This window comes from Globicephala melas, chromosome 20, assembly GCF_963455315.2.
Source record: "Globicephala melas chromosome 20, mGloMel1.2, whole genome shotgun sequence".
In the NCBI taxonomy this organism is placed as follows: Eukaryota; Metazoa; Chordata; class Mammalia; order Artiodactyla; family Delphinidae; genus Globicephala; species Globicephala melas.
In genome coordinates, this window is record NC_083333.1 from 770,902 (window position 1) to 793,951 (window position 23,050).

General features: G+C 50.3%; 1 protein-coding gene, 1 long non-coding RNA gene, 1 other non-coding gene and 1 pseudogene across 3 annotated transcripts; 2 read left to right on the top strand and 2 right to left on the bottom strand.

Annotated features, from left to right (window-relative positions):
* Window positions 1-3,115: 3,115 nt before the first annotated feature.
* Window positions 3,116-7,676, bottom strand: LOC132594181 (spermatid maturation protein 1-like; annotated as a pseudogene).
* On the bottom strand, window positions 7,074-11,531 carry LOC132594183 (neuroligin-2-like; the record flags this gene model as incomplete). The annotated part of the gene is given in 9 exon segments (XM_060290742.1): window positions 7,074-8,148; window positions 8,150-8,322; window positions 8,325-8,361; window positions 8,364-8,582; window positions 8,584-8,896; window positions 9,697-10,293; window positions 10,659-10,851; window positions 10,974-11,159; window positions 11,333-11,531. Coding segments are annotated over 9 exon segments (2,073 nt in total), but the record flags the coding sequence as incomplete, so codon positions are not given.
* Window positions 11,532-20,232: 8,701 nt separating this feature from the next.
* LOC132594307 (uncharacterized) lies at window positions 20,233-23,011 on the top strand. The gene is made up of 2 exons (XR_009560488.1): window positions 20,233-20,692; window positions 22,485-23,011. It is a non-coding gene; the product is annotated as an uncharacterized lncRNA (long non-coding RNA).
* Window positions 22,272-22,364, top strand: LOC132594358 (Z30 small nucleolar RNA). Its single transcript, XR_009560511.1, has one exon. It is a non-coding gene; the product is annotated as a Z30 small nucleolar RNA (small nucleolar RNA).
* Window positions 23,012-23,050: the final 39 nt, after the last annotated feature.

The following is a 23,050-nucleotide window of genomic DNA, read 5'->3' on the forward strand; positions in this document are numbered from 1 at the left end:
GGACACAGCTTAAGTCCAGGATGAACCTAGGAGTCAGAATAATAGGACAGAAAGATAGGACACCAGAGACACGCGCACAGATTAGATCAATGCATACTGGACCAGGAATTCTAACATTCCTTTTTCCTAGGGGTCTGTCTCCCCAGTGAACTAGGCCTAAGTCCATGGGCAAGAAAATTAAGTGGAGACACCTCGAAATATCTAGAGGCCTATGAAGGAGGGGACCCTCAATATCCAGCGCTCAATTTGGGAAGCCTAGAACACAAGGTTTCCTAGTCACTGACAAAGAGAGGTCTTCTCCCTCAGTAACCAAGAGCCCCAAACACAGCCCAGAACGGGGGAGGCAAGTTTCCGTACATCTGGTCATGAGCCAAGAGACCAGATGAGGAAAACTGAAGCCTGGGCTCTTCTCACAGTCTGGGGAAATCAGGCACTGGGTGTCCATCCCCACATCTTACCTCCTCCCCAGAGGGTGGCTTCTGAACCACCCTAAAAAGAGCTAAGTTCTCTGGGCTCTGGGGGAGCTTTAAGATGCTGGGGGTGGGTGACAGGGAAAGCAAAATCGCTCTAAACTCTAAAGCACTGCTCTCCAATAGCATTTTCCATGATGATGCAAATGTTCTAAACCTGTGCCGTCCAGTGCAGTAGCCACTAGCTCCATGTGCCTACTGAGCCCTTAGAAGGTCATGGCACTGAGGAACAGAATTTTTTTTTTTTTTGGCCAAGCCATGAAGCTTGCGGGGTCTGAGTTCCCCGACCAGGGATTGAACCCCAGCCACAGCAGGCAAAGCGCCAAGTCCCAACAACTGGACCACCAGGGAACAGAATTGGATGCCAGGGAAATTCTGTTCCCTGAGGAAGAGAATTTTTAACATTTTAACTTAATTTTTAACAGAATTAATTTTCCTTAATTTTAACTAATTTACATTCCAACAGGCATTTGGCTAGTGGCTACTGTAATTGACAGTGCAGCTCTAGGGCCTTGGGGATAACGGATTTAGCTAGACAGCGATGGAGGGAAAGCGGGGATACTTTAGGTCCTCATCAGGTCCTGTGGAATTGGGCTGGGGTGGATGTCCTCAACCACCCACAGAACACTTCTCTTGTCTCTTTACTCCTCATGCATATCTGTCCCTCTTTTTCTAAGTTGCTCTGAGCACACTGATATCCCCACTCCTTGATGGTCTCTGGTGAGTTGTTGGATGTCTCTCGGTGAAGGCGCCTGGGAGACAGAGCTTCGCACTTGTCCCTGCCTGCTCTGAACTGTCTCTGGCGGGCGTCAAAGACCACATGTCCTAGCCGGGTGCCTGACCCAGGACAGTAGGGCTTCCAGCTGGTTTTGGGAGGCGTAGACATCTGGCGATAGTTCTGGCAGGCTGGAGGAACTGAAGTACACCCAGTCTTGGCTGCCTGCTCGCCGGGAGGGTGATTGGAGCTCAATCAGTACAGGTACTTCTGAGAAGATCTGCAGGTCATTGTAGGCCACCTGAGCCCTGGGAGAGCAGGAGTTCTGACTGGGTGGGACAGAAGTCCATGGTATGTGCTGCCCAGCATCCTCCTTTCGAGGAACTGCCTCAGATATAAATGACTTTCGGGTCTGATGTGGGCCCAAAACTTGGACAGAGTCAGTTCCAGATGGTTCTTGTGGAGGCCAGGGTTTGGGATAAGGCATGAGTTGTTATGGAGGCCTGATCTCTTGGATAAGCCAGAGTCTTGAGTAAGAGCTGGACCCTTATGGGGGCCAGCATCGCGATTAATTCCCGAGTACTTGTGGAAGTTAGGGTCATGGGTATGTTCTGAGCTCCTGTAATTTCCAGCATCTTGGGTAAGGCCACATCTCCTTTTGACTTCAGTGGCTTGGGTAAAGCCTGGATACTTACGGAGGTCAGAATCTTGAGTAAGGCCTTGGCTCCTGCAGACTCCAGAATCTTGGGTAAGACCTGGATTCTTGTAGTCTCCTGAGTCTCGGGTAAGGCTTGAGCCCTTATGGAGGCGAGGGGTTTCCACAAGGCCTGGGCTCTTCAGATTCCTGGCAAAGGCCTGAGCTCTTGATGACTCCAGAGTCTTAGGCAAGGTGTGGACGCTTCTCTGGCCCAGAATCTTGGGTAAAGTCTGGACTCCTAGAGACTCCTGCATCTTGGGCATTACCTGTACTCTTGTCATATCCAGAATGTTGAGAAGGGTGTGGGCTATTATGGAAGCCAGTTTTTAGGGAGAGCTCTTGACTTTTATAGAATACAGTCTCTTGCTTTCTTTCTAGATTCCTATAGACTCCAGAATCGTGCATAAAGCCTGAGCTCCTCTGAATGTCAGAAGTTTGGAGAAATGGTGTGTTCTTGTGGAGACCAGAGGGCTGGGTGAGATATGGACGTTTAAAGAAACGTCTGTCTCGAGTAGAACCTAAGCTCTTCTGGGTGCTAGAATCTTGGGTAATGACTGGATTCTTCTGAAAGTCAGAGTCATGGGAAAGGCTTGGATTCTTGCAGAGGTAAGGGTCTTGGGTAAGGCCTGGAAGCTTGTGGAGGCCTGGATCTTGAGCAAGGCCTGGGTTCTTGGGGAGACCTGGGTCTCGGGCAAGGCCTGAGTTCTTGTGGAGGCAGTCCTGGGATCATTGCTGGGGTTCATTGCTGGGGTCTGTGAAAGTGGTACCTGGTGAACCTCAAGTCATTTTGTTTGCACAATGAACATCTCAACAGATATAGAGGAATATAGACCTCACCTTCCATACCAGATGGGTTCCTGGAATGTGAGCAGATAGGCCTTTTATGAATCACCCTGCTTCTCTGTTCATTTTCATTTGACTAACGTTATCGATCATTTTAAGCTGATTCCATTAAGTGGGTCTATATTGAGCACCTGCTGTGTGTTTGCAGTCTTGACGGAAAATGCCCGCTAGCTGTTTCTCTTTCTTTCTCTCTTTTTTTTTCTTTTTGGCCATGCAGTGTGGTTTGCAGGATCTTAGTTCCCCGACCAGGGATTGAACTGGGGCCGTCAGCAATGAAAGCGTGTAGTCCTAATCACTGGGCATCCCGGGAATTCCCTGTGGTTGTGTGGGCCCTGGCACCCCCCAAACCACCACAAACCACCTCCTCTCTTCTTTTTATTCTTCTCCCAGTCACCTCTCTGTCAGGGAACGGTATACCTAGGCCTTTCCCGTCCCCTCAGCCATGCTGGATCCAGAGACCGGGGGGTAACAGTGGGAGAGGGCCTCCACCTCCCTGGTCAGCTCCCACAGCTGCCGCCTCACGTCTCTGGCATTATAGGCTATGCGCCCTGGGGAGTGGCGCCGGGGGATGTCTGCGACGTGGGCTGGGCCCAGGATGGGTGGCTGGGCTGGCGAGCACTGCTCCTGTTCTGCTTGGGGCACCCCCCAACCGTTCTTGTGGCTCAGGGCCTGAGGGCTGTGGGGCGGGGGTTCACAGGGTACGCGTAGGCCTGTAGGCCCAGCTCTGACTGCCTCTCTTTTGAGCGGCCTTCCCGCTACAGTTTGCTGGAAGCAGATGGTCTGGGTAGGTGGCTCCACAGCATCCTGGGCCCAGGGAGTCCAGAACCCCTGGGTGGACTGAAAGCCTTCCCAGTCCTTGGGGCAATTCCAGTTGTGGGGGCAGATTGTTGTGTGCTGACGTGGGGGCTTCTCGTCATCGCTGTCAGTTGTCAGGGGCCCAGGCTATGGGGCAGTGGGTGCGGCGTGCTGAAGAGTCTCGACGGCGATAGCGGCGAGTGGGTGGGGGGGACACGATCATTTTCACAGGGTCCATGGTGCACCGAAGGCAGACTGCAGGGGCGCTCTGCTTCGGGGGCTGGGTCTGCTTCCCAGGTGAGCATAACTTAGAAGCTTCTGTGGATCGGGGACAGGTGAGAGGCTGGTGGGGAGCCTGGCTCCTCCAGGAATGGAGAGGCAGGTTGCAGGAAGAAAAGCTGCATAGTTATGGTGTCTGAGCAGGGAGAGCGGGAGGGGAAGGGGTCCACTTAAGGTCAGGTCTAGAACACCTGGTTTCTGCCTTTCCTATTCCCCAACCTCCCCATCCTCCACTTACCTTTCTCACAAATAACACGAAACACTTGGTGTAAGAAGCCATGGAGTCTGCGCCAGAGCTAGGTGGGGGAGGACACAGTTGACTGAGTGGCCGTGGCCATGGGGGTCCCTAGGGCCCCAACCTACTGTGCCCACAGTACTACCGGCCGCCTTCCTGTCCCAGAGGCTCCTGGGGGTAAGTGCGTCACAACGATGTGGGGCTCTCCCTCACAGTGTGCCAAGAGGGAGAGTCCTGGGCCTGTGTTTGACCCTCCAGCCTGGGCCAGGGCTTAGCAGAGGCCAAACCCTTCACCTTGCATGTCTCTCCTGTAGCCAGCCACCTGCACCAGCCCATAGGCCCTCTGGCCTGTTTGGTGTCTGTCCCCATCAGCCCCTGCCTGGTCCTCTACACCAGGCTCTGACCTCTGCACAAACACTGGTCCTGATCTTAACTCCCTGAACAACCCCATTACCAATGACCACCTCACCCCAGCACTCACTCCCCCTTTCTCTCTGACCTCAGAGCTGTTCATTGGAAAGGGCTGTGGGCTCGGACCCCTCCTCCTCCCTCACTGGCAGAGTCACTTCTCCAGGGTTTGTCTCTTCAGAGCCCCACCCCTACCTCCCAACATAACAGCAGGCAAAACCAACAGTTAAACTTTTATATTTACAATATTCCATCCTGGAGTCCCTGCGCCGTGACAAAGTCATGATGCAATCAAAGGCAGGACTGCAAAGCAGCACTGTGCCAGGACGGTGGACTACATCTCTATTGATTTGTTTGGTTGTGTTAAGCTCATCTATGGAAACAGCACAAGGGGGATTTGCGCCCAGGGTTAGGAAAATGAGAAAAATTACTACCCCCCCCCCACTATTGTTATTACAAAATGGAAAGTACCTATTTCAGCCCCAGGAAACTGCGAACGCAATACACAAATGGAAATATAGGGATGTTCCTATGGAAAACACCCCCAATTGAACAACAGTGGCCCTACGAAGGGGCTGTTGATGATTTTGCTTTCATATGGGTCCACTATAAAGAAAGGTTAATACTCTGGCAACAATTGCCAGGTGATAAACAGGAGCATAGGAGGTATTGTAAGTGCTACTAGTGGAGTCAGGTACACAGGAACTGTAGGATATATTGTAAATATTTTTAAGGCACTATTCAAAAAACTTGCCCATGCATTTAAGAAAAAAAGTGTCATGAAGAACCTAGGGGTAAGAGAGGAATAAAGACACAGACCTGCTGGAGAACGGACTTGAGGATATGGGGAGAGGGAAGGGTGAGCTGTGACAAAGCGAGAGAGAGGCACGGACATATATACACTACCAAACGTAAGGTAGATGGCTAGTGGGAAGCAGCCGCATAGCACAGGGAGATCAGCTCGGTGCTTTGTGACCGCCTGGAGGGGTGGGATAGGGAGGGAGACGCAAGAGGGAAGAGATATGGGAACATATGTATATGTATAACTGATTCACTTTGTTATAAAGCAGAAACTAACACACCATTGTAAAGCAATTATACCCCAATAAAGATGTTTAAAAAAAAAAAACTTGCCCATGCAGAAAGAACACGAAGATTGCACTTCTGTATTAAAGACTTTCATAATAGCTTGGCTTAACTATTAGAAAATAACCTGCAACTAATGAGAACTTGGGGAATTATCTTGTTAGTACATCTAGAAACTGGGGACATTTTCAGAAAACTGACAAAAATATTTTGAGGTTAGAACATGTTGAGATGTTTTGATTTTGTACATGATGATGAAACCTGCCTATATATAAATACTTGCTCTGAAAAATAAATTTGTACTTGACGTGCTGACATCTACAAAGGGTGTCAGGTCTTGTTTCCTTCGCCGACGCCGTCCATCCCTCAGGTTTACCTGGACTCGTTGGAGCTGGACTCCGACAATTTACAATATTCTCTTCATCTTTTGCCAGGTTTAAAAATGTGTACAGAGCCGCGAAGGGTTGGGGTGGGGACATGGGATTGTCAAGGAGTTGTTCTGGGGGCAGGGGCTGGGCATTGGAGTCCGTGGCTGAATCATGGGGTCCCCCAGCCCCCCTCCCATGCCCCAGTTTGGGGGGCATCTGTCTACAGGGTTCAGGGCCCAGGTCCCTAGCATTTAGAAGGCAGGGCTGTTTGGAAAGGAGCTAGACCAGGCAGGGGAAGGGGTAGGAAAAGAACTAAGTTTCCATGGGTGGAGGTGGGGGCAGAAGGGACAGTCAGGAGGCAAAGTTCTGGGGAGCCAAGACCAGGGATTTGGGGGTCAGTGGAAGACAGCACTCCACCCCCTATTCAAATTTGGCACCAATGAACCCACAAAATGCCAGCAGACAAGGATTGGCTCCTTCTCCGCTGGTGTCCCTTGAAACACTTCCCGACATTGTTCCTTTCCCCAGAGGCCCAAACCGTTTCTCTTTGGGCAGTCACCTTACACACATCCTTCCAAATCAAATTCTTCCTGCTGGTGTCTGCCCAAGCGCTGTCCCCCACTGCCCCCTCCATCTGTTCCTCAGTACAGCTGACCCCGTTCTCTCCCCCAACCTGTCCGGGGAAGACTTTCTCCCCTGCTCTCCTCCCCTCCCCCCTCCACTGCTCCTTTCCTTCAGCCCTGGAGGCCCAGGGGAGAGGGGGCAGGTCAAAGGAGGGGGTGGGCAGCTGAGGGGAGAAGCTGGCTTGAGACCAGGAAGGGATGTCTTCAGAGGGGGACGGCGAAGGGGGGAGGGAAAACAGGGGCAGAGAGGGAGGGATGAGACATGGCGAGAAGAGGGACGCAGGCGGGACCCCTTTAGCTGCCACCTCCCCCTCTCCTGTATCCTACCTGCCCTGGCCCAGGGCTGAGGAATCCTTGGCAAGTTTTGGGGGGTCTTCGCCCCTCAAACCCACCTCAGCAGTTTGGCACGGATGAGCGACGGTCTGAGGACTGAGGGAAGAAGCGCTGCCCTCAGACCGCGGTGAGGGCTTTGGTCAAACATGCACGGCCTCTGTGGGTGGCAGGTGCCACGCAGCCCCCCACCCCACCCCACCCCCGGAACTCTAGGGGAAGGAAGGGCAGAGCTTAGGGTCTGTTCATCTCCTCAGGGTTTGTCCCTCCCCCTCAGCTTCTGTCAGTTTGAAGTCCTTTCACACCTGCTGTGTGAGAAGTTAAGTGCTGGGCCTGAGGCCCTAAGATGCAGGGAAGTGCTGGAGAGAAAGGGGTCGTCTGCATGGGAAAACGTACATCCACATGCAAGAACATGTTTCCACTCAGAAATGCATCCTGGACCCAGGGGAAGACAAGTTCCCAGGCAGCACAGGGATGCAAGGTCTCCTCTCTTCCCCGTGGCAGGGAATGTGTGTCTGTCATCTGTGGCAGGCGAGGCCTGCCCGGGGGAGACCGTGCTTCACCTCACTTGTGCCACGGGGGATACACATGCTTCGCTGGGGCGGGAGGGCTGGGGGCAGGGCAGGGGGGCTGTGATTTCCTCGCTACTTCCCAGGCACCACCCTGCGTCGTCCGGTGGCCAAGGGTCGCTGTTTGTGAACACACCACTTCCAGGGTCTCCAGGGGGGTGGGAGGAGGGAGGAGGTGGGGGCACAAATCCCCACAGAAATTCTTTGAGGGAGCCAACATGTGTCCAGGGCGGCAAAAAAAACCCTCACCCTGCACATGGTTTCTCACCCCCTCGTGAGAAAGCACACCTCCACGTGGGAAAATACTTCCACGTCTCCACACACCGAAGACGGGTGTCCAGACGACGGAGGGGAAAAAACACCCCCCCACTTGTTCAAAGGCCCACGTCCGGAGAAGAGAACGGGCCACTCCGCGCGGGAGAAGCGCACACATCCCGGCGAGGAAACCCATGTCCACCTAAAGCTCCTCGATGTGTCACAGCTCCACACGACAAAAGCCTGTCCGCCAAGTCCTCCTCCCTGCCTTCTGAGCTGGCCGGGAGGGCCGGGGAGGGGGGCCTCCCCGAGCCGCCCCCTATACCCGAGTGGTGGAGTGGGGATGGGGGAGCGTGTTGTTGTAGCTGGTAGAGGTGGGGGGAGGCGGGGGGAAGGGCCCAAAGGGATGGAGGGAGGGGGGCGGCGGGGGAGGGGGTGGCCCCAGGCCGCTGGGCAGCAGGGTCAGGGCCCCGGGGGGCCAACAGTGGCAAATCGTCCGGCGCCCGGCGCAGGGCCAGGGTGTAGTCGGGCGGGCAGGCGGGGCGCAGGGCCTCCGCAGGTTCCGCCCCGACGCCCCCGCCCCGCTTCAGCTGCAGCGACACCAGCTTCTCCTCGGGTGGCAGCTCACGGCCGGCAGCAGGGAGCAGAGTGCCCCGCCGAGCACGCCGGTGCCCGAGCCGCCGGGGCGGGGTTGGGGGGAAGGCTGAGCCGCCTGCACCGCAGCTCCTGCCGCCGGTCCCGCTTGTAGTAGAGAGCGGCGAAGGCAAGGATGTTGAGGAAGAGGAGGGAGGCGCCCATGGCCACGGTGACGCTGAGCTCCGTGGAGTAGTCTCGGGAGTCCCCGGGGAAGCGGTCGTAGGCCTGGGGGCCCGGCTCGGGCTCGGGCGGCAGGGTGGCCGGAGGCGGGGGTGGGGGGCGGGGGGAGGCGGGGGCGGCGAGTGCCGGGGGCACCAGGGGGCGGGCGCGGCGGCCAGCGCGTGGCGTAGGGAGGGAGGCGCGTGGTGGTGGTGAAGAGCTCCGTGTGCAGGTTGTGCAGGTGCGGCACGAGCTTCAGCCAGAAGGCCACCTTGTTGGCGCGGTAGTTGGCGCGCACGCGCGGCTTCAAGCCGATGTGCAGGTACTGCTTCTCCTTGCTGTTGAACTTGCTCCACACCACCTCCTCGAAGCGGTTGCGCTTGGTGTGGATGAACTTGGTGTTCTGTGGCACCGGCTGGTTGGGGTCGCTGTGGACACAGCGGGGCAGGGAAAGGAGGAGTAAGGGTGAGGCTCCCATGAAAGGCAGGGGTGGGGGCGTGCTATGGGACGAATGGGGAGAGAAATGGACAGAGATGCAGAGAGCTGGGGAGACGGGAAGAGAGACAGAGACGGATACGAAGAGACAGAGAAACTGCCAGAGACGAACGGACAGACAGACAAATAGGGATGGAGCCAGACTGCCAGAGACAGTCTGAGATGAGGGCAGAGGGGCAGAGAGGGCAGAGACAGACCACCAGTGACAGAGGCAGAGTCTGAGAATGAATGAGATAGAGACATATGGAAACAGAGACACAAAAGGACATGAGAGACAGCCAGGGGGAAACCAGCGAGTACAGAGTAACTAGATCAAAGCAAGCAGAGATATCAATAGATTTCAAGAGAGAGAGGCAGAGACAGCAATAGACAGACAGACACAAACCCTCACACACACTCAGATACACAGATGGGAGCACTCAGACAGCGGGCAGAGCTCTGGGAGGAGAAGGAGAGAGCTGGGTGGGCAAGGGAGGGAAGGAGAGACAGACACGGAGCCAAAGGCACCAAGTGAGCCCACCCCCCAGAAAAGACAGGGACCTCTCTGTCCAACTCTTCTGAGTCTTCAACACACACAGAAGAGCTGTCCGGCAGGTGTCTGAGTCGAGAAGGCAAGAGTGCCTTGATGGAGGAATGATGGCCGTGTGAAGGAGAGGGAGAGAAGGGGCTGAGGATGGAGGCGGTGTGTGCCCTGACCTGCAGGGATGCCCGACCCAGCCCCTCTGGCCCTCACCCGGTCTTGGCGAAGTTGGTCCAGTAGGTCATGAACACGGCGCTGAGCATGACATCATTCTTGGAGAAGTTGCAGGGGAAGAGGTCGGTGGCACCCACCGTGGGCACACCAAAGACATATGGTAGCTCATCCCCGTGTGCTGCATCTGCCCACTCGGGCCGGCCCTCAGCCTGGCAGTGGTGGTAGAAGGTGTAAAAGTAGACAGGGGACTGGTAGTCAGCGTGCAACTTGGCGGTGGCCACAGCCGGTGCCACCCACTGGTGGCCGGTAAAGAGCACCAGCAGGGTCTTGCGCCACATCTCACCATTGTCCCTGTCAGCCCAGTCCGTGTACATAAACTTGATGGTCTGCCGCAGCACATCCTTGCCCTCCGGGTAGCCATACAGGTTGTCCACAAAGTTGGAGATGGTGAAGTCGAAGGCTCTGGCGGACACGCCGTCCTCGCTCTCCGCCGAGTCCTCCACGAACTTGAGGCCCTCTCCCTGGTTGACACTGATGAGCATGTCATAGTTGAGGAATTCTCCCTGCTGCATGAGGATCTCAGGGTCATCGGGGACCACGTCACCGTCCACCACGGGCCCAAAGGCGATATGGTAGCTGGGGAGAAGGGGTCAAGGTCGCATCACCTGTTCACCGGCCTCCTCTCAGCTCACAGCCTGCTGAGTCCTGTGCTCAGAAGACCCCTTTCCCCTAGCTAAAACCTTCTGAGCCCTTCAGGGTACTTGACCTCTCGGGAAGTCCTCCCTCAAGCACTTCATGGAGCCTCGTGCACACTGGCTCTGTTTAGGCACCTCTGCCTAGGGAAGGCTTCTGGGAGAAGGCAGGGCCCTGGGAGGGCCTTGAAGTCCATATCTCCTGGCTAAATGGAATGCTTGTGGCCTGCGGGCACCTCTCACCCTCAACCTCCTTGGAACCAGCAAGGAGAATGGAGGCCTGGACCTGGCCCTCTCCCACCCCCATACCGGGCGGGCTGTACGTCCTGGTCCACCAGCTCCCGAGAAGGCTTCCGGCACAGACACTCCACAGCCTCGGCGCTGTCCTCCCGGTCACAGCCCACCTTGGCCGCCAGCAGCCGCATGTACTTGAGCAGCTGATAGTTGACAGACCAGCTAGAAATAGCAGTGCCACTCTGGGCGATGGCCTTCTGGAACAGCCCTGGTGGGACAGGCAGGCTTTAGGCTGGGCTGTATCAGCCCGAGGGAGGAGAAGGGGGACCTGGTGGGGTTGGGGGTGTGAGAAAGGGGACAAGAGGGACAGGCTGAGGAGGTGGCTGGTACCTTCCGAATGGTGGGAGAGGATCAGAAGGTTGACACAGGAGGCCCCTGCCCAAGATCCGAAGATGGTGATGCGCTCAGGGTCGCCGCCAAAGTGGGCAATGTTCTCACTGAGCCAGCACAGGGCCTGGATCTGGTCCACGAGCCCGTAGTTGCCTTTTGCAGTCTGGTCCCCAGTGCTGAGAAAACCTGGGGGTAGAGGAAGAAAGGGGGCTTCCTGGGGGTGTCACAGCACGCTTTCCCTCTTTCTGGGCAGCTCAGTCCAACCCAGAAGCCATTCTGCTTCTGCTGGGTTTAGAGGAACCCTGCCAGCAGGTCCTCCTCCCAGACTCCAGGCCCTAGAGTTGGCTGCCCACCCTCACCAGGCACCCCAAGCCGGTAGTTGAGTGTGGCTACAATGACGTTGCCGTAGGTGGCCAGGACAGAGCCATCCAACATGTTCCCGGTGCCTTCCATGTAGGACCCACCATGCAGAAACAGCATCACCGGGTTCTTCCCGGGGTCCCAGATATCTGCGTGGGGAGGGGGCGGGTAGGTGGGCGGGTAGGTAGGTGGGGGACAAGGACACAGTCAGACCAGAAGCAGCACCGCCCAGCTCCCAGGCCTGCTGAATTCCAGCCCAGAGCTCAGGGGACATGTCACTCCCATCCCTGGGGGGCAAGACCGGATTCTCCTCCCTCCCTCTCCAGCTAACCCTGGCAGAAGATCCCTCCCCACCTCCTGCCGGTGTGCCCTACAGCACTTCTCCCCATGCCTGGCAGACCTTCCAAGAAGCCTAGCAGAGGCAGGGCTGGGGGCTGGCCCTCCTCAGGGCATCTGCTGGACCAAGAGGAACCCCTCGCCACACACACACAGCAAATCTCCTTCCTGCTTCTAGGAAGAGCGAGCTCCCAAGGCTGCCACTGAGCTAGAGATCCTGGGAGGGTCCAGGCGTTTCCTTCGACTCAGGCCGTGGGCCTCAGCTCCACATGGTAGCCTGGTCTGTGGGTGAGGGGGTACCAGGCCCTAGGGTCCCTAGGGGCTTGGTCTCCTCCCCAGTTACCATGGCAACCCCCAGCTTAATTACTGTGGCCAGAGGCGGCAGGGTGGGAAACAGCCTGCCTAATGAAGCCAGGGTGCAGCTCTCCCCCAAACTGGCCTAAGTCCTGAGCTCTGGACCCTTCTCTTGCCATGTCCCCAAAGGATCCCATGATCACTCCCATATGTAGAAGGCCCCTTGAGGGGTAACTACTTCCGGAAGAGGGTGGGAGTCTGAGAGGGCTGGCCAGGGTCCCTGCCCCTGCAGCTCCTCCACGATGCAGCCACAGTGCCTGTGCTGGCGTCACCCCTGGCCTCCAGGCCCTCCTCTTTCTTGACACCTGCAATCTCTGACCAGCCTGGGCACTCAGGCAAATAAGATCCAGGCCTGGGCCTCCACAGCTGGTCCCCAGTGCCTTTGCCCACCTCCCTCATGCCGCTAGGAACTTCCCTCCTGGCAGAAGGTCAACCAACAGGTCCCTGAGACACTCCCCTCCAACCCCTCACAGACAGCTTCCTGCCTCCTGTCTCTTAGGACCTTCTATGACACCTCCTTCCACCTGACTTTGACCAGGAGCTCCTAGGTGGGCAGTGCCCTCTCTGTGTCCTCCCTCAATCCTGTTCTTCCCTTTGTTCCTGAACCTCCAGTGGCCTTCCAACAGTTCAGGCTGGTCTCCTTCCCTCCGAGGTCCTGTCCTAAATGTCCTCACCCCTCCCCGCTCCTCCCCACCCATCACCTCCACTCCCAGCGAGGGGGGACGGGGAGTCAGAAAGGGGAGGAACAGGAAGGGGGGCTGGGGCAACAAGAATTCAAAACCAACAACAAAAAAGAGGATCAAGAAAGAAGAAAGAAAAAAACAACAACCAAAAAACAAGAAGCTCTCCGGGCAGATTCAACAAGAAAAGAAAAAAAACAAGAAACCAAAAAGATCCGCTTCTGGAAAAAAAGAAAAAAGTTCTTTGCACTTTTTCAAAATTTTGTGGTGAAACTTCAAGATATTGGGCCCTGTTTTCAAAAATGTCCAAATTCTTTAATTTGCTTCAAATGTGCGTTTTCTGCATCGGACAGGCTTTGTTTTGGAAACTGTAGCAGGTTTCTGCTGTTTCGATTGTGGCATCCATTTGCCAACTTAAACTTGTTTTTTTTCAAATGTTATTTTGCTCCAAATTAAAATTGTTTTTTCAAATGTTATATTTCCCAAGTTTAAAAACAGTCCAAATGTCTTGGGCCTCCCTGGTGGCGCAGTGGCTGAGAGTCCGCCTGCCGATGCAGGGGACACGGGTTCGTGCCCTGGTCCGGGAAGATCCCACATGCCGCGGAGAGGCTGGGCCCATGAGCCATGGCCACTGAGCCTGCGTGTCTGGAGCCTGTGCTTCACAACGGGAGAGGCCACAACAGTGAGAGGCCCACGTACCGCAAAGAAGAAAAAAGTAAATAAATAAACAAATTTGTTTTAAATACAATTTATTGAACTGTAACTTTATAAAACTTAATTTTTAGTAATGACTGTTTAACAACTGGCTCAAAACATTCCTGAAAAGTTAACAAATGCCTCTTGAGCCAGTAAGAGCCAGTTCCAATACATCACTGTAAGGCAATCATCCCCAGACAATTTTCTTTTCATCTGATGTGGGAAATTGCCTTTTATAAGATACTTCATTTGGGCTTCTCATCACCCAACAAAATTTTCTCATGTATGGAAAGTAGGATACTTGAAGATTCAAAAAACACAGAATTTAGTGTGTATGAGAAGTTCAAAGTCATAGGAAACATGGGAGACCTGTTTAATATACAGGTTCCAAAGAGGTAGAAAGGACAGGGAGGGAGTTTTCTCCATCTTACCTGGATCTGTGTCCATCACCATGTCTACCCATTCCTGAGTTGTCAGTTTGCAAATATCCTTGTCCTTCACCATCCAGGAACAGGGAGCTTCTGAGAAAAGTGCACCACAGAATGGCTTCACTCTGATCACACAAGCATAGCCATATAGCTCTCCCCCAGCTAACACATCCAAGAGTTTGACTGTGAAATCTATCTGGCATTGAGACTGGCAAAAATGGACACAAGGTAATTTGTATATTGTGTTTTCTATTTTCTTTTTCAAAGAATCACGTTCAACCTTTTTTCTTTAGCACATCCCAGAACTTTCTTACTCCTATCATCCACTCCAATAAAAAGATAGCCTCGGGCTTCCCGGGTGGCGCAGTGGTTGAGAGTCCGCCTGCCGATGCAGGGGATGCCCCGGTCCGGGAAGATCCCACATGCCGCAGGGCGGCTAGGCCCGTGAGCCATGGCCGCTGGGCCTGCGCATCCGGAGCCTGTGCTCCGCAACGGGAGGGGCCACAGCAGTGAGAGGCCCGCGTACCGCAAAAAGAAAAAAAAAGAAAAGAAACGAAATAGCTTCCTTATTTTCAGCTATAATTTGTCTCCCTATAACTTCCACCTGCTGGGACTCACAAATAAATCTAATTGCTTTTGAACTAGCAGAACTATACTCTCATGACTCCCAAGGCTCATTGATGTTACTTGGTTGCTGATGACAACCATGATAGATACAAAGTTTTCTGAGAGTCTAGCTCCATATGAACATCTGCTCCACATTTCCCCAAACTTCTCACTCATTCTCCTTTACAAGTTGCTCCTGAGCTATGATTTTACTAAGCTCTTCATGCTCTCAGACATAAACTGAGAGGAATGAGATTTAAAAAAACATTTTTTTTTTTTTACCTGATGCTCTTGCTTTTCCTCTTGTTGCTTCAGTTCCACATCTGGCTTTGGTCTGAATGTTTGCCTTCTGTCACAGCCCCTGTTGCCCTTTGATATCAGCCTGGGAGGAGCAGGAACTCTGCCAGACTCCCCTAGTCTTCATAACATTGACCCCTGAGGAAGGCTGATAAAGACTCAAGAAAAGCCTATGACAGGGCAGATTGGCAGGCCAGGGTCTGACCTCTGGGAGAGAATGAAGTATTAGTGGGGAAATTCAGGGGTTTTCAAGTGAGGGGCCAAAGCTAAAACGTCCCTCCTCTAAAGGGCTGAGTGTTATTTCTATACATCATACAAGCATCTCCTGTCATGGTTAATTTCACTTCAAAGCTCTACATTTATTTTAGATTAAGCTGTCCTGTACATATCTATTATGAACAATATTAACCTATTCTATCACCTTCCAAATCGTTTGTCCTATTCTATTCACTTTTATTCTCTTTTTCCTACTTTTCCTCTTTGTTGGACACAAGACCCAGCCTAGAAAAATACTCTTTGGTGAAGGTCTGGCTACCCCTGGGTGAGAGGATTACAGATGATTTTTCACTGAATTTCTTTTCCCATCCTTTTTTTCTTTAACTTTTCTGTATTTTCTAAATGGTCTACAATGAACATCAATTGTTTGCGTAATTAAAAAAAACAATTAAGTGAAAAAAATAAACAGGTAAGAGACAGTTATCTCTTTTGGGGATGCTGGTTAAACTGGAACAAGTGAATATTGCCAGCAATTATTGATGATGATGATGATGATGAACCTATTAACGTTAACTTACAAGGACAAAGGGTCTTTACATATGTGATTAAGAAAGGATGTTGAGATGAGGAAATTATTCTGGATTATCCATGTGGGCCCTAAATCCAATCACAAGTGTTCTCATAAGAATTCAGTAGAGGGACTTCCCTGGCGGTCCAGTGGTTAAGACTTCGCCTTCCAGTGCAGGGGGTGTGGGTTCGATCCCTGGTCAGGGAGCTAAGACCCCACATGCCTTGTGGCCAAAAAACCAAAAACATAAAACAGAAGCAATATTGTAACAAATTCAATAAAGATTTGAAAAAGTGGTCCACATCAAAAAAAATCTTAAAAAAAAAAAGAATGAGGTAGAGAGAGATTTGATACCTACAAAAGAGGAGGGGGCAATGTGACCACAGAGGCAGAGATCGGAGTGATGTGGCCGCAAGTGAGGGAATGCCGGCAGGCACAGGAAGCTGGAAGAGGCACAAAATGGATTCTCCCCTGGAGCGTCTGAGGGGAGCACAGCCCATGCTGACACCTTGATTTCTGCCCTGGTATGTCAAACTTCTGGCTGTGAGAGAATAAACTGTTATTGTTTTAAACAACCAAAGTTGTGGCAATTTGTTACTGCAGCCACAGGAAACTAACATACTTCTCTCTGCATAAGTCAAACCATCAAACAACTCTTTGTTTCTACTCCAATTTGCTTATGCTGAAATGGCATTCTGAAATAGGTTTCTGAATACCCCCTCGGGTTTTTTTTTTTTTTTAACTGAGGTTACTCTTCCTATGGAGTTCTGCTTTGTTGGCATGACACTTTGTACCTGTCTGGCTCAAAAGTTATTTCCAGGATAGGAGGCAGAATACATACTATGACGAATAAATCAGCACAGCAACATAGTAAACTGCAGAGGTCTGCTCTCAGCTTCAACTTTCACCCTTTTTCACTCATGTCATTTCCAAATTCAGTCTCACTTTTATTTCATTTTAAAATTTATTATTATTATTTCTTGGCCATGCCACGCGGCATTTGGGATCCTAGTTCCCCAACCAGGGATCGAACCCGCGCCCCATGCAGTGGAAGCACAGAGTCTCAACTACTGGACCGCCAGGGAAGTCCCCAGTCTCATTTTTAGTTCTACTACCTACCTTAATTCTCAGCTTCACTCTCACACTGAAATCCTTCTGATATCACTTACTTTTAGAAAGATAAAAAGGACCATCATTTACTGGACATATGCATTTGGGCACAAGGGACCAAGCTGGGAGTGTGGCACATGATACGGAACCTGAGATTACATGGCTAGTTAAGTGGAAGAGATGGCATGCACAGCCAGGTCTGTTTAATACAAATGCCCCTACTCCTTCCACTGACTTTCAAGTTTGGGATTCTGGATTGCTCTGCAGTCTTCAAAATCTGAAATCTACCTAAGTACCTCCTTTTTCCTTCCCAATCAACAGGAAGGACATTTTTGGGGCAGAAGAACTAGGAACTGTATTGTTTTCTCCTTCTTATTCTTTAATGCACTATTAGGGACCAAATCAGGAGAAGGAAGGATAATGTGAAAGATGAGCAAAGAGGGTTTCTCTTCCTTCTTCAGAGTTCCTTAGTTAAGTCCTCTGGCTATGAATAGTACGTTATCAGGCCAGCGAGGAGCTCACATTCTGGCTCTGATACCTCAAAGCAAATGTTCATGATACAAAGCAACTTGAAATCAGTAGCTTGTACAGTGGTTTTTTTCTAGGTCTTGGGAAAATGATCTGGCCACACTGCTGACAGTTGGCGAAGAACTAGAGCTCCCAATTTATTTGTGTTTATTCACCGAGCACTTCAATTTATCAGCCGAGATAGGTATAGCACAGTTTTCCTGGTCAGTAGACACAAACTACCAAATACCAGCGTCCATCTCACTCTCAATTCATTTGTCAAGATGATTCGGCTAGAATAGCAGACTAGATAGCATGGTGACCAAGAGTAACAGTGCTGGTTCTACCACGCCACCACCTGACTCTGGGTAAGTCTCCTTTCATTCATTCTCTCATTCAGTCAGCTGTTTTTTAAAGCACCAAGGGCCTTGAAATCCTAGCTCTAGCACTTTTTGGCTCAGAAAGCTTCGTTAAGATAATCCAAATCTCACATTCCTTCTTTGTAAAGTGGCGATAATAATAGTGCCTTCTCCATATGGTTCTTGGGAGAATGAAGTGCGATGATGTATATAAAAATGTTAGCATGGTGCCTGGCATATAACATCAGCTTTTCATTCGATAATCACTTACTAAGCATTTACTGTGTTCTGAACATGGTACTATGTCCTGGGGCCACCCATCATTTGCACCATTTAGCGACTGCCTTCTTTGGGCCAGATCTGCAACTTTGATGATCTCAAATTGTCCTCGTAACAACTTATAAGACATGCATTATTTTCACTATCTTATAAATGAAGAAACTGAGTTCAGGGAAGTAAAGTTGAAGATTACACACCTAGTACGTAGCAGAGCTGGGATTTTGACTCCTATCTATCTGATTCCAAAACCCATTTACTATCATTCTGCCATGCAGCCTCTACTGTTAGCAAGAAGAATAAGACACATGTCCTGTTCACAATCTAGAGGGGGAACACATATATTAAAGAACTCATTGCAATACAACATATGTGATAACACCAGGTGTTATCGCATTGTTCTCATTCAGTTCTCGTAACAGCTCTGTGAGGTAGGTACTGTCATTATTCCCTTTTCACAGATGGGGAAACTGAGGAACAGAGAGTTTATGGTGCTTGCAAATACTATAGTCCATATACATGATCACTACACTCTAGTGCCATTCTGGAGAGCTAGAAACATATGAACATTGTGCTTGGGGTGTTCTAAGGAGTGACAGTGACTATGCTTGTGCCTGTGCACCTAGAGCCCGTGCTCCACAACAAGAGAAGCCACCGCAATGAGAAGCCCGCGCACCGCAACGAAGAGTAGCCCCCACTCGTCACAACTAGAAAGGCTGCGCACGGCAACGCAGCCAAAAATAATATAAATAGAAAACATAAAAAATGACTAACCTCATTTCCATAAAGACAAGCAAAAAACTTACCTTAAAAAAACAAAAAAGGAGGGCTTCCCTGGTGGCGCAGTGGTTGAGAGTCCACCTGCCGATGCAGGGGACACGGGTTCGTGCCCCGGTCCGGGAAGATCCCACATGCCGCGGAGCGGCTGGGCCCGTGAGCCATGGCCGCTGAGCCTGCGCGTCCGGAGCCTGTGCTCCGCAACGGGAGAGGCCACAGCAGTGAGAGGCCCGTGTGCCGGGAAAAAAATAATAATAATAAAAAAAAAAAATAAAAGAATGCACCAGGTTGAGAAAGGACGTTGGAGAAGGAAGGGGAAAACCAGGCAGAGGAAACAGCACTTGCAAAGGCCCATTCTCTTCACTGTCTAAAGTCTATCCTTAAAGTACAATGGAGGTCCTTCATAGGTCTGGTACAGAGGACATTCCATTTTTCTCCATTTATTTCCTCATATCTTTCTCCCCATCCCTATCTGACACTCATCACATTCCTCCTGCTGTCCTTCATATGCCACCTCTCCATTTCTTACTAGCTCTCACCTGGACCATTGCAATCACTTGGCAATAGCTTCCCCTTCTTTCACTCTGCCTTCCTTCAATCTATTTTTAAAACACAGTTGCATATTGAGTTTTCAGCTGTGATCACCCATCTCCTCAGACTCTGAAATCTTTAAATCTCCCACTTTCTCCAGAGTAGTCTAAACTACACAGCCAGCAAGCCACTATCTTTAACAAAGTCTTGCCCTGTCTTTCAAATCTCTTATCACCCCCTTTCTTTACGTTAACACTGGTCCTGAAACTTTGGTGTGAATCAGAATCTCCCCTGGGGTACTTATTAAAAATATACACGCCTGGGTTCCAACTCCAGATTCAAGCTTAATGATTCTGTAAGTCTGGATTGCGGGAGTTTGTCGTTTGGTTTTGATGCTGGGGGACATCTATGTTGTTAAGTTTCCTCCTGGTATTTCCAACTCACTGAATTTTGGAAAACACTACACCAGTTTCAACTTTACCTAAATTTGGTAAGCTCCCGTATGCTTTCTCATTTAATTCGGGAGTTAAATTATTTTCTCCCAGAATCTCCAAATCCAACGCATCTTTCAAGACCCAGATCAAATGCCACCTCTCCCAGGAAGTCTTTCTTGCTCTCTTTCGCAGTCCTTTGATATTTAGTGGCACCTCTTGCTTATTCAGGAAGCGTCCAAGCCCCTGACAAGCCAATGAGTTTCTCCTGGTCGGGGAGAGAGGGACACATTCATCAAAGTCCACCCCAACCCCTAGCCCTCAGGCGGGAATTCGGCGCAAGCACGATACTGTCGGAACACTGAATCGATAGTTCTTCCTGGAAAGCCAGGGCACACACACCCTCTACGGCCCGCCTCAGATGCCCTTCCCCAGTTGTGAAACGAGGCACCAGCAAAACCACTCCGGATGTCAGTCTCCCCAAGGTCGGAGATCAGGGAATTGGAGGGCGGGCGGGGACTACTCAGGGTCTTGCTTTCAACTTTGAGCATGTAGCCCGCCACGCCAAGAAGAGACTGCAAAGACGCCTGCGCCTTCCGGCCCTCCCTCCCCACCCCAACCCCGGCGTTCGCCTAGCCCTCCGATTGGCTGCTCCTCGCACCAGCCGAGCCTCAGGGCTGCGGCCCACGTGGTCCACTGGCCGTCGCGGGATTGGTTGTCCGGATCGGGCTGCTGCGGCAGCCGGCGGGGTAGCGAGGTGGAGCAGTGTGGGAAGCCCCAAGCCCGTACCTCTGGGACTGAACGGCGGCGGGTGGGCTGAGGTCAGCCTCTGCAGGCCTGGGCAGGCCTCCTGAGAGTTTAGGGCGTAAGAGTTTTGGGGGGTTCCCAAATCGGGCTGTGGACCCTCTGCCTGACGCTTTGGTTTGAGCCCTGGATCCGGACTTGTGTTTCCCCGGAAGGATGGCGTCTCAGTCTTTCCTGAAGTTGGTGGGGTTTGGATGTTATTATTATTATTATCAGCAGCAGTATTATTATTGTTGTTATTATTATCGTTTTGAGGATACACCGTGTATAAGAATCGGTGGTCCTGTGCAGGGTGCCATGCAGAATGCCATGAGTTAGAAGTTGGAGGACGGAGGGCTTAGAGATACTTGAGGGACGTCCTTAACCTATGTGAAATGTTGGAGGTAAGTCGGCTTTATAAACCGTGCTGATGCTTGTATAATCCAGGCGGTTAGGGTTTAGTAGGGAGGGTCGTTCACTGACTGAATTAAACTGTCGCTTATTGAGCCGCCTTCTGTGTCCCAGGCATCATTCTGAGTGTAATGGATGCAAAGGCCAGTAAGAGGAAGCCCTGGTTCTTTAGGAGCTCTGCGTAATGGGGCTGGTGGGAGAGACGGGAGGTGGGGGACGTGAATGGGTGAATAATTGGCGTGTGATGCGTACTGTGGTGGGAAAAAGTGCTGTGGGAGTCAGAGGAGGCGATGACTGAGGGAGTTAGGGACCACTTAACAGAGAAGGTGACGTTTGAACAAGGTTTTAGAACTACAGACTTTCTCCAGATTGAAAGGGGTAGAGAAGGCGCTCCAGACAGAGGAAAGCGTACTGAGGAAGAGAACTAGGAAAGTGTGCCCTCTGTGTGTGGCTGGAGCACACTTGGAGCTCTGCTCACAAGTTTCATGCTTTTAGACAAGGTTATTTAAGTTCTCTTAGCCTGTTTGCTTTTTGTAACGTGTACTTACTTCTGCACAGGTTGATGAGATACAGGTTCAAGTCTCTAAACAGGCACTTTACTAGTTTCCCTCTCTTTGTGGAATTCAGTTGCTGAATGGAGAACACAGGCCATAGCTGTACGTTTTTAACTATGGAGTATCAAGCTATTGACATTTATAAATGGCTGAAGGAGGCATGTTGTGTCTCCAGAATTGTTATTTAGATACAATGCTGAAAAGCTGGAGAGGTTGACATTGTTTGTGATCCTAGTACTTTAGCATAGCATGTCAGCGATAGTAAACTACGAGGTGTCATTTAGAATAAAATGCAGGCAGCTTTCTCATTCAGAAATTGATCATCCATGTTGTGAATTACCCAGGCTTTGCATTGTTTCCTTTATCTTGCCCATGGCCTGGAGAAAAATGAAATTAAACCTTGTATTTAGCTGGTAGTGGAAAAATATAAATCTGGTAATCAGACCTCAGTTTCTCTTTCCAGCATTGCTGTTATTTTGCTATGGACCTTTGTCAAATCCTAGCCTCCCTGGGTCTTGGACTCTTTAGCAGACTCTTGTATAAAATTTTTTATGACTATACTTTTCATCTTTGTTGGCAGCAGAATTGTAAATCAAATTGTATGTTAAATGAACTGGAGTTTACTTTATAAAGGATTTTAGGAGAAAATCTTTTCTAAAGATTTTGCTTTAGAACTAGATTATAAATCCCTTCACAGACATCCCTGAGATTTTATCATGCATGGTGTTTGGACTCACTAAAACAAGAAATGTTTTTCTGAACTGTAAATGCTTCTCCAGTCTACTCTGTATTACAAAAATTTTTAAAAAGCACCTCCAAAACAAAACTTGTTCAAGTTTGCATTTTTGTACAGCAGAGTTGCTTGAGGTGAATAGTAGAAGATCAAATATTGAAAGCCCATGGTTGCAACTTATCTAAAAAGAAGTCTTTTTTTCTCATGGGTAAACCTAAGTTTTCTTGGATGTGAAAATCGGGTGTTGGGCTGCTCTTAGATAATACAAGGAGGTGAAAAGCAATGATGCAATGATGAGTGAAGTATAGTCTGACCTGGCATTGCCATTGCTTCAGTGTTGGCATTGACCAGGGCATGACCCCTTAATCTTCTGAGCTGATTCTGGTTGTGGTTTTTCCACACTGATATGTTCTAGCCTATTTGGATACTGGTTTTATTATGTGTAAGAGTGTTTAATATTCTTTTGAATTACTGATACTTTCCTGTTTTTCTTTGTAGGTTGAGGTGAAAAATATGGCTTTGATGTCTTCATGGAAAACTGCATTATTTCAGTCCTGAATCTGGTTTGGTTCCCTTATTGACTCATTACTATATTAAAAATGTTTATTTAGCAGTGATTGTAAAATGAAAGTAATTAACATGTACATGTTTTTTGGGGGGAGACTAAGGGGAAACACGTGTTCAGCCTAGAAAAACATTTCTCATTGGATGTCCTGTGAAGTCAGTGTGTCTTGGGTTTAACTTTGAAACAATTAAAAAAATTTTAAATTAAAAAAAAGTTTACTTAACTATGGTATTTGTTCTGGTAAAACCTTGTGGTTTAATAAGAATTTTTGCAAATATCCATTATACTCTTCTCATGGTACATAAAAGTGTTAATATTTTAAAATCTATAGAATATTCTATTTCAAAATTTAGTTCTATTATCTTAGTGCTATCAGAAAATGTGCTTTGAATTGCTGAAATGAATTGTATTGGACAACACCTGTCTCAGCAGAGGCACTTAAAAATAATTTTCATCCTTCCTCTTGTAGTAATGATTTTTTTTTTTAACCCGTATGTTT